We start from the raw sequence: 11733 nt of genomic DNA, 5'->3' as shown, positions 1-11733 counted from the left end.
TTAGGTGAAGGGGCAAAGAGCCCTAAAAGATGGGTTAAGCTTCTACGAATCTAGGAAAGCCTTTTAAAAAAATATTGAAATTTGGAAATTGTTTGCAAAGGAGCACCAGGCAATGCTGTGCTATCCACAAAAGTCTGAAAACACTCTGTTTTACCACAAATATTTGATTCATGATTTGATAAAGCCTTTTTACTTTTCAAACTTTTGTGGATACCACAACATAACTCCTTTGCGATCAATTTCCATACTTCAATAATCTTTTTACACTGGTAATGTTGTCACTGGTCGCTACTCGATTATACCTAGTAGCTACCCAACTGTCCTTGTAAGGCTGAGTGCATCCCGAACTCCAAGCATAGATCCAAAAAAACTTCGACCCCGTCGGGAATGGAACCCGGGACCCCAGGTGTCCTAGTGCAGTGGTTCTCAAACTGTGAAGAGCTTTCAGGTGCTCCGCGAAGAGCTTCCAGGTACTCCGCATAGTTTCATTTTTCTTACCGCATTAAAAAAAAAAAAGAAATCGCACGAATATGTTTAGTCAAATATCAGGCCTTGAAACGACAAATACGAAGTTTAGAAGTTACGGTAAGTCCTTGGTTCGATACCCACCAATGAAAAAATCTTTTCATGTGCGTATGTATAAGTATTAGCATTGCTTTATCTAGACTGTCAGCTTAGAACAAGTTGTCAGCCTCCATACCCAAAAAGCCCAGTCTGGGGCTTAGGTGAGGGGCAAGTGCCCCAAAAGATGGGTTAAGCTTATCAGATGGGCAATAAGAGACACAGGGTCAACACAAGAACACCATAAAGAAATATTTGCAATCGGAAAATGAGTAGGTACCTACCTACCTCGGTGGTGTTGTTTGTAGGAAGGGAGTAGTTGGGGAGGGTTGACCAAACCTATTAAAATGATAGAAAGTCTATAGAGGGTTTTGGATTTCCAATGGTTTAGTACAGGCGCTACAACGTCAAAAGAGGGGAAATGATCTGAGCCAATCCGAGGCTTAGGTGTAGGGGCTAGACAGCCCTAAAGGATGGGTTAAGCTTACTAAAGGGTTGGGGGGGGTGCTCCGTAGAGTTTACAGCAGTTGCTTGGTGCTCCGCGGCCAAAAAAAGTTTGAGAACCACTGTCCTAGTGTGATACCCACTCGGTCAGGAAGGTTCGTACGCTAATGAACATTTCCGAATCATTCCGAATTATTTTTAAAAATTCCTAAAGGGTTGGGGGGGGTGCTCCGTAGGGTTTACAGCAGTTGCTTGGTGCTCCGCGGCCAAAAAAAGTTTGAGAACCACTGTCCTAGTGTGATACCCACTCGGCCAGGAAGGTTGCTTTATTTGTGGAATTGTCGTGTGTAGGCACCTTTATGTAAAAGGCCAAAGGAAGAAGGAGTTTTAGCCTTCCTTTCTGTTTGCTTTTGTGTTTAAGAAGTTGAAAATTACGAAGTACTTTGACCCTCATTCAATATATTAAAGTTTTTTTCTAAAGTACGAAGCAAGTTTTTTCCCCCATTGCAGAATTGAAGCTAAGAAAGTCCCGTATAGCCTTCCTTTCTGTTTGCTTTTGTGTTTAAGAAGTTGAAAATTACGAAGTACTTTGACCCTCATTCAATATATTAAAGTTCTTTTCAATATATTAAAGTACGAAGCAAGTTTTTTCCCCCATTGCAGGTTTCAAGCTAAGAAAGTCCCGTACCTACTAACAATACTAATGATAACACTGAACCATAAGCCATAACAAGAATGGGGGACGATAAAAATTTACAAATGTTTCGAAATTTAACGAAAATTTCCCCCAGAATTTCCGGAAACTTTTAGGGAAAGTTGGACTTGTCTAAATCTGGAAATTCATTTGCATAATCTCTCTCTTTATATCTGTTCTTAATTATACCTACTTCTCACCCTTACTCTAAAGTCCCGTCCCTACTAACGATAGTAATGATAACACTGAACCATAAGCGATAACAAGAATGGGGGACGATAAAAATTTACAAATGTTTCGAAATTTAACGAAAATCTCCCCCAGAATTTCCGGAAACTTTTATGGAAAGTTGGACTTGTCTAAATCTGGAAATTCATTTGCATAATCTCTCTCTTTATATCTCTTCCTAATTAGGTACCTACTTCTCACCCTTACTCTATTCAGTATTTAGATATTTAGAACTTGCCTAATGTGTTTAGAACTCCGTTCAGTATTTAGAACTTGCCTAATGTGTTTAGAACTCCGTTCAGTATTTAGAACTTGCCTAATATGTTTAGAACTCCGTTCAGTATTTAGAACTTGTCTAATGTGTTTAGTTCTGTTTGTTTTTAGTCCCTTCCTCGTCCCGAAATCGAAGAGAGAAGGAAGACAGAACAGGAGAAAGCCAGCCGTTCCGATAATGTTCGTTCTCGGAACGGCTGGCTTTCTCCTATCCTGTCTTCCTTCTCTCTTCGATTTTGGGACAATAAGACCTTAGCCGTTACAGTTTCCTCTATCAAACCTCTTAGGAAAATGATAAAAATAAAAGTGCCTTCCTCTCTGAAAGAAATTTTAGTTAGAAGGAAAATTCCTTGTTTTTTTTTTTTAAGAGGTTTGACAGAGGGAGCTGTAACTGCTATGGTCTTATCGTCCCGAAAATCGAAGAGAGAAGGAAGACAGGATAGGAGAAAGCCAGCCATTCCGAGAACGAACATTATCCCAACAGGATAAAATCAGCCCCGGGCGGGAATCGAACCCGCGGCCTAGCGCTTACAAGGCAGACGCACTACCAACTAAGCTAACTAGACTGGCAATTCCTTGTTTTCTAAGCCAATGAGACTTGCGGGGATCCAAGACGTATGGTTTTTGTTTCTAAGGCTAAAAATTGAGTGGAAGTGAGAGCATATGTAGACTGCATAGAGCATCAAGCAGGAAGGTGGAAGAGAGAATAAAAAAAAAAAAAAAAAAAAAGAAAGATTCCAGAGAGAGGTTTAATAGAGGGAACTCTAAAAACGGAGGTTTTATCGTCCCGAAATCGAAGAGAGAAGGCAGACAGGATAGGAGAAAGCCAGCTGTTCCGAGAGCCGTTCCGAGAACGAACCTTATCTATGTATTTGGGATAATGCTCGTCCATAACGTAGACAGAAGTTACTCAATGCTCCCTTTTTTTGCTTTCCCCCCAGGTCGCAGCGATCGTCTGCTCATCTCTCCCTCCACTTACGATTCCTGGTCCTCCTCTTCTGACAACTGTTCCGAGAGCCTCGCGAATTCTACCACCCTGGGCGTGGACTTCACTCGCGATTTCTACCGCCTGGTCAAATTTGAGAGCACCAAATCCTTGTCGTCGACTTGCAGCACGTCTGTGTCCAACAAGGAGGAGACTTGCACGGCAACTTGCAATGCAAGTGGAGATGTTTGTCTTGGTGCTTCCTCAAATACGGTGAGTTGTTGTTGTTGTTGTTGTTGTTGTTGTTGTTGTTGTTGTTGTTGTTGTTGTTGTTGGTGTGTTGTTGTTGTTGTTGTTGTTGTTGCCTTGTTGCTGTTGTTGTAGCGGTGTGGCTGCACCGAGGGGGGTTGATGGTCTCTAGCCAAGATTACTTGGTCCGTCCCGAAGTCAACCATCATGAGGACCTGTGCTTTTCCTTTGAAGCGTAATAAACCCTTTGTAACCTCCAGCTAACCAGGATGTTTAGGATTTGGCTGCTCTGATCTTTATTTATAGTCCCACAGCAAGACACTGGTCTGCTCCCTGTTTAAGGTCCCCCAGGTCCTAGGCAATCACTTGCTGTTAGTTTTTTACGGGCTGGGTGAAGTTAATGTGAGTTACTGCTTGAAATCCTAGCGAAAAGTGAGACAGAAATTGTTCTTTCTCTTCTTTGGGCTGCCCTTTTTTAAAAAAAGAGGTTTGACAAGCTGTCCTAATCAGCTTTTTGTTAAATGAGACGCTCGAAAAATAAATGTTTTGTAAAATTTAACCCGATGTTACGACATTATAGGGTGTGTTAATGATGGATAATGAAATTGGAGCATAAAAGAGATTTTCATAAAGTCTTTTTTTTTTTTTTAAGAGGTTTGACAGAGGGAACTATAACTGCTATGGTCTTATCGTCCCGAAATCGAAGAGAGAAGGAAGACAGGATAGGAGAAAGCCAGCCGTTCTGAGAACGAACATTATCCCGTCAGGATAAAATCCGCCCCGGGCGGGAATCGAACCCGCGGCCTAGCGCTTACAAGGCAGAACGGCTGCCCCTTATAATATGTCAAAGAAAAAAGCCAATTTTTTTAAACCAATAAAAATCTTTTCTCTTCCCTCAGACACAATCCCTGCCCGACGACATCAGCCCCGGGCGGGAATCGAACCCGCGGCCTAGCGCTTACAAGGCAGACGCACTACCAACTAAGCCAACTAGGCTGGCTCATAAAGTCTTGCTTGAGAACTTTTTGTATTGTCTGTCTGAAAAATTTAATTACCCACCAAATCTCTACCTCACCCCACCACCTCTGAATTATCGACGGGTAGCGGCTCTACGAAATCTCTACCTCACCCCACCACCTCTGAATTATCGACGGGTAGCGGCTCTACCAAATCTCTACCTCATCCCACCACCTCTGAATTATCGACGGGTAGCGGCTCTACCAAATCTCTACCTCACCCTTCTGAAGTATCGACCAGTAGCGACGAACGGTACCAAATCTCTACCTCACCCCACCACCTCTGAATTATCGACGGGTAGCGGCTCTACGAAATCTCTACCTCACCCCACCACCTCTGAAGTCGCGACGAGTAGCGGCTCTACCAAATCTCTACCTCACCCTTCTGAAGTATCGACCAGTAGCGGCGAACGCCCTGAAAATAAATCCAGAACCAGTCGATTCAAAGAAGGTCATTTTGTTCCTTACACCGAAGTCAAAGAAATTCATCCGAATAGTGAGAACGAAGGAAAGGAAAGAATAAGTTGTTCCAATCATGCGAAAAGCCATCGTAATGAACTAAAAGACCAATATCCTAACAGCCAGAACGAAAAAGAAAGCTATTTCAACCAATCTGAAAGCAAAGAGATACTTAGTCATATTGAAAGTGAAGATGGACTAGTCAAAGATGAAGAAAGCAAAAATAAACTACCCAATCATTCTGATTTTGGGTCTCAAAAACGAAACGACCCTAGTCTAACCCAGTCTCGAAAAAGGAGCGAATCTAAAATACCTCTAAAAGACCCTAAATTTCAAAAACGGAATGACCCTAAATCTCAAAATGGGAACGAAGGATTTTCATCTCAAAAACGGATTGACCCTAAATCTCTAAACGAACCCAGTGGATCTCAGTCTCAAAGTCGCTGTAAATCGAATATGACCAAAAATCAGAACGAATTTAATACATCTCAAAATCACTTATCCACTCAAAATCGGACTGAACCTACTCAAAGGCGGAAGTATGAGAAATGTTTGGACGATGTGGCCAACCAGGTGGTGCGAGCGATCCTGTCACAGAAGGTGAGTAAGGGTTTAAGGGTTAATATCCTGTCACAGAACAGTAAGTGTTGATACACTATCACAGAACAGTAAGTGTTGATATACTATCACAGAACAGTAAGTGTTAATATCCTGTCACAGAACAGTAAGTGTTAATATACTGTCACAGAACAGTAAGTGTTGATATACTGTCACAGAACAGTAAGTGTTGATATACTGTCACAGAACAGTAAGGAAATGGGAACGAAGGATTTTCATCTCAAAAACGGATTGACCCTAAATCTCTAAACGAACCCAGTGGATCTCAGTCTCAAAGTCGCTGTGAATCGAATGTGGCCAAAAATCAGAACGAATTTAATACATCTCAAAATCACTTATCCACTCAAAATCGGACTGAACCTACTCACTCAGTCTCAAAGTCGCTGTGAATCGAATGTGGCCAAAAATCAGAACGAATTTAATACATCTCAAAATCACTTATCCACTCAAAATCGCTCTAAACTCACTCAAAATTGGACTGAAAGCACTCAAAATCGGACTGAATCTTCTCAAAATCGCTGCGAACCGATCGCTCTATACGAAAACCTTCTCAGTGGCGGAGTTATACCTCAGTACGAGAGCAACAATGTAGATCAACTCTATGGTAACGTAACGTGGGGTGACGAACCCTACGCGACTGATAAATCCGATAGAGATGGGTTGGAGAGAAGCGATGGATTTTGGAGCGATTTGGACTCCAGAAAAAGCCACTGGAATGAGTCTAACTCCAGAAATGGTGAATTTACCTCCAGAAATCATCGATCGAGTGAATTGGACTCCAAAAATCGTTCCTATAGTGCGTTGGAGATGGAAACAGACTCCAAAGGAAGGTATTGGAGTGAGCTAGACTCCAGAAATGGTGAAGTAAACTCCATAAGTAGCCAGTGGAGTGAACCAGACTCCAGAAATCTTCAATCCGGCGAATTGAACTCCAGAAATCGTTCCTATAGTGAATTGGACTCCAGAAGTAGCCACTGGACTAATACGCTCCATAAGTAGCCAGTGGAGTGAACCAGACTCCAGAAATCTTCAATCCGGCGAATTGAACTCCAGAAATCGTTCCTATAGTGAATTGAACTCCAGAAATAGCCACTGGACTAATACGGACTCCAGAAATGGTGGAATTGACTCCAGAAATGGTGGAATTGACTCCAGAAATGGTGAATTTGACTCCAGAAATGGTGGAATTGACTCCAGAAATGGTGAATTTGACTCCAGAAATGGTGGAACTGACTCCAGAAATGGTGAATTTGACTCCAGAAATGGTGAATTTGACTCCAGAAATGGTGGAACTGACTCCAGAAATGGTGAATGTGACTCCAGAAATGGTGAATTTGACTCCAGAAATGGTGAATTTGACTCCAAAAATCGACCGTGGAGTGAGTCCAACTTCAAAAAATTGGACAAGAGGGACTCCAGTGGCAGTCCAGAAATGGTGGAACTGACTCCAGAAATGGTGAATTTGACTCCAGAAATGGTGGAATTGACTCCAGAAATGGTGAATTTGACTCCAAAAATCGACCGTGGAGTGAGTCCAACTTCAAAGAATCAGAGAAGAGGGACTCCCATGGCAGTTATTGGAATAACTTTGACAAGAATGGAGACTGCAGGGATGTCCTCTGGAGTGAGATGGAGAATAGAGACAGGCTGATAAGAACGGAGACTGCAGGGATGTCCTCTCGAGTGAGATGGAGAATAGAGACAGGCTGTGGAGTGACAAGGACAAGGATGCCTCCAACGATTCCCTCTGGAATGAGATGGAAGATAGAGGGAGGTATTGGAGAGACAAGGATGGAGATAGGGAAGAAGAAGAAGAAGAGGGAGAGATCGAGTGTTTGCAGGAGGATTTTAGCTATGAGCTGTCTAGTCGAGGAATGAGGTAAGAATGGATTTGAACCCAAGACCTCCAGATTGAGAGTCGATGGTTTCTATCAGGGGTCAAAATAAATATTTATTTTTAATTTTTTTAAGAGGTTTGACCGAGGGAACTGTAACTGCTAAGGTCTTATCGTCCCGAAATCGAAGAGAGAAGGAAGACAGGATAGGAGAAAGCCAGCCGTTCCGAGAACGAATATTATCCCAAATATTAAATTTTTTTTCTTGCCAGCCAGCTTAGTTAGCTAGGTTGGTAGCTCGTCTGCCTTGTAAGCGCTAGGCTGCGGGTTCGATTCCCGTCCGGGGCAAACTTTATCCTACGCTAGGCCGCGGGTTCGATTCCCGTCCGGGGCAAACTTTATCCTAAACAATTAATGTTCGTTCTCGGAACGGATGGCTTTCTCCTATCCTGTCCTTCTTTTCTCTTCGATTTCGGGACGATAAGACCTCCGTTTTTACAGTTCTCTTTATCAAACCTCTTCAAAAACCCTTGCTTGTCACCTGGTACCTACAATTTTAATTTATTTTAAGGATTTAAGGGGCATATTTATGACATTCAAAGTCGTATCCCTTTGAAAATAATTTAATTAAAAAATAATTTACTTTGATTTTAACCCTTCCTTGTCTTTCGGTCCACTTTGTTTCTAAATTGTTAGATTTAACCCTTTCATGCATCTTGCTCTACTTTTTCATTAATTTGGATTTTTTAACCCTTGCATGTCTCTTGTTCCACTTTTTCCAGTCGCAATGGATTGCGCACAGAACTGAATACCGTGATAGAGGAAAACGAAGACGAGGACCTCTCTCTTCCGCCCAACCTCACCTCACCACTCAACCAAAGCAATAGTAGTAATAGTCAACACATGATGATGAGGTAAGGAAGAGTAGGTAATAGAATACGCAAGTTCGACTGAATTTTGGACACCAAACATTGGATTTCGCGAACAACATGACGGGCTTAAGAAGAAGAAGAAGAAGAAGAAGAAAAACCATTGGATTTTAGCCAGTCTATTTAGCTTGGAGTGTAGCGGGCCTGCCTTGTAAGCGCTAGGTCATGGATTTCATTCCCTCCCGGGGCGAACTTTATCCTAAACAGATGAGGTTCGTTCTCGGAACGACTGGCTTTCTCCTATCATTTCCTTCTTCTCTCTTCGATTTCGGAACGATAAGACCTTAGCAGTTACAGTTCCCTCTATCAAAACAAAAACAAAAAAAATGTAACATTTTCTTTCTGTTCTATTTATTTTCAGGTCTCTTACGTCATCCATCAGTACCCCAGACACCGTGGTCAATATCACCTCTAAGAAACCAGATAGTCCAGTTAACACTAGTGATAGAACGTCCAATAGCCCAGTCAACTACGAAAATATTAGGCACACAAAACAGAGCCAAGCTGATACTCCAGTCAACTATGAAAATATTAGGCCCGCTCCTAAACAAGGACAAGCTGATACCTCAGTCAAATTCAGTGATAGCAATAAACCCTTTAAACTCCAAGAAAATAGCCCAGTTAAAATAAGTGATACGTGTTCCCACCACCTAGGTGAAAATTATACCCCAGTCAGTTCGTATCCAAGAAAATAGCCCAGTAAAAATAAGTGATACGTGTTCCCACCACCTAGGTGAAAATTATACCCCAGTCAGTTCGAATGATAGTCCAGTTAACACTAGTGATAGAACGTCCAATAGCCCAGTCAACTACGAAAATATTAGGCACACAAAACAGAGCCAAGCTGATACCTCAGTCAAATTCAGTGATAGCAATAAACCCTTTAAACTCCAAGAAAATAGCCCAGTAAAAATAAGTGATACGTGTTCCCACCACCTAGGTGAAAATTATACCCCAGTCAGTTCGAATGAAAATAGGCGCTCTTGGACACGAGATGAAAATAGTCCAGTCAACACTGATAGAACGGTTTTCCAGGCGAATAGTTCAGTCAAACATGGTGATTTAAAGTCTAATAGCTCAGTCAACAGTGATAGAACACTTTTCCAAGCGAATAGTTCATTCAAACATGGTGATTTCCAGTCTAATAGCTCAGTCAACAGTGATAGAACACTTTTCAATCCTAATAATAGTTCAGTCAAAAATGGTGATAAAAGGCCGCCCACCGCACAATCGAGTAATACCCCAGTCAACACGGGTGATAGACTATTTAGCGCTGATAGTCCAGTCAACTTCGGGGATTCTCGCACTTCCAAACAAGTCATCGACGAGCTCAACCGAATGATTCAAAGCGACGAAATGCACACCGGGTCCTGCTGTCACAGTCCGTGTAGCCAGTATTCAGGGTCCTGCAGTCGGCAGGGGTGTTCGAGTTATACAGGGTCGGAAGAAGACGGTTCGTGTTGCAATACGGGGTGGATTCATGTGGAGAGACACATTGACCTGGCAGACCCTAAGGTAATTTATTTTAATTTAGAAATGAAATGGGGACAAGTGGAAATGAAGAAATGAAATAGGGACAAGTGGAAATGAAGCCCGAAATCGAAGAGAGAAGGAAGACAGGATAGGAGAAAGCCAGCCGTTCCGAGAACAAACATTATCCCATCAGGATAAAATCCGCCCAAGACAGGCTGGCCTTTTCTGGTTCTTTCGGGGTATAATCAGCCTCGTGAAACCAATTCGATCTGGTTGACAAAAGAGCCAGAAGAAAAAAAATATACCTAAATAGATATTGTCATAGACTTGTCCTCATAATATTATACTTGTCCCATTTTCCACTTCTTCCTGTTTTCATTTCCACTTGTCCCCATTTCATTTCTTCATTTCCACTTGTTCCCATTTCATTTCTTAATTTCCCCTTGTCCCCATTTCATTTCTTCATTTCCACTTGTTCCCATTTCATTTCTTAATTTCCCCTTGTCCCGATCCTGAAGGACAAACTAATCGACCTCCGTGGCCGAGTGGGTATCATACCAGGCTTGGACGCCGGAGGTCCCGGGTTCGATTCCCGGCTAGGTCGGAGTTTTTTCGGCTCTGTGCTTGGAGTTCGGGGTGCACTCAGCCTCGTGAGGACAATTGAGGACCTACTTTGATCGAGTAGCGACCAGTGGCCGCATTACAAGTCAAAGAAACGAGCGATGATAAATATGATGATTGAGTAAATGGAAGACTTGTAATACTGTGATACCCACAAAGTTGTGAAGAGGCTACTGCTTCACCAGAAATTATTCATGATTTGATTTTATATTTATCTATTTATATTTAGCCTTTGAATTTTGAGATTTTTTTTTTTAATCTTTTTTGGGTGCCGAAAAAATAGGTCCTTTTCCTCTAGTAAAAAAAACCTATAAACTCACTTCGCTCGATCTTCCTCTGTTCCAGCCGCTATCCGGGAGCCGCTGGGTGCTCTCAGGTTCTCGTCCTCCCCCCGCCCCTCCATCCTAGGGCGGGATGACTTCTACGTCCGATACGGAGAGAAAGAGAGAGAGGCAGTGGCCAGTTTTGATTTCCTAGAGAACTTGTCTACAGCCTCCTCCCGAGATGAAACCGAGAGTGAGAAAGTCACTGAACTTTGAACGAAATAACGTCTACCGAGGCCAAATAAAAATCGAAATTTTGACCCATCGAAAATTTGACCCGATTACATTACTTTCCTTCCTATAGGATAAGGAAAGTAAAAAATCACTCAATACAAACAAAAAAAAAAAATAAATCAGAATTCTGGATAAATAGGGTTAGAACTAAAAAAAAAAAAAAAAATCTAAAAAAATCACTGGAAAAGTCTATGCCTTTAATAACAACGGACATATATGTTAAACTTCACCACTTTTTAGTTTGACCTTAGTTTTTTTTTTTTTTTTTTTTTTTTTTAAGAAGGTTGTGACAGAGGGAACTGTACTGCTACTGTTTATGCTCCGAAATCGAAGAGAGGAAGGGAGACAGGATAGGAGAAATCAGCGTTCCGAGAACTATCCATAAGGATTTAAAATCGCCCCGGGCGGGATCGACCCGCGGGCTAAGAGCTTACAAAGGAGACGCACTACCAACTAAGCCTAACTAGGCTGCGCACTATCCCGACAAACCGGGGATTGTATGCGGTGGTCCACCGAATCTTACACCCATACCCCAACTCGAACTATGCCTCTTACACCTGGTATTCCCCCGGTTACTCGGTGGCCGGTAATGAGAACTCGTCTCAGCAAGAATTTTATTGGGATGAGATCAATTCCGCCCAGAGATGCAACCTGGGTAACCGAACCTTCTATCACGCAACGAAACATTCGCGAGCCGCCCAAGGTTAAGGCGGGCCCCGCCTAAATACTAGACTACCTCTATTACAGCAAGAGCCTTGCCCGACCGAAATAGATAGGGACAGAAGGAAGAGAGAAGCCAAAGCCCTGCTATTCCTTGAATCTCAATGTCAAGGGAGAAGTTGGAGTATACG

At 42.4% G+C, this 11733-nt stretch overlaps 1 protein-coding gene across 1 annotated transcript; it reads left to right on the top strand.

Moving 5' to 3' along the window:
- Positions 1 to 4435: 4435 nt before the first annotated feature.
- On the top strand, positions 4436 to 10864 carry LOC103519238 (myb-like protein X). Its single transcript, XM_026830806.1, has 10 exons — positions 4436 to 5288; positions 5847 to 6374; positions 6493 to 6886; positions 7036 to 7113; positions 7173 to 7346; positions 8085 to 8216; positions 8593 to 8881; positions 9168 to 9746; positions 10223 to 10280; positions 10671 to 10864. Exons 2-10 carry the CDS (start codon positions 6275 to 6277, stop codon positions 10862 to 10864), a joined length of 1998 nt encoding a protein of 665 aa, XP_026686607.1. The 5' UTR covers positions 4436 to 5288; positions 5847 to 6274.
- The last annotated feature ends 869 nt before the right edge of the window (positions 10865 to 11733 follow it).

This window comes from Diaphorina citri, unplaced genomic scaffold, assembly GCF_000475195.1.
Source record: "Diaphorina citri unplaced genomic scaffold, Diaci psyllid genome assembly version 1.1 scaffold2619, whole genome shotgun sequence".
NCBI lineage: Eukaryota > Metazoa > Arthropoda > Insecta > Hemiptera > Psyllidae > Diaphorina > Diaphorina citri.
Note: the sequence above shows the minus strand (reverse complement) of the source record. Positions and strands in the feature narration are given on the sequence as shown.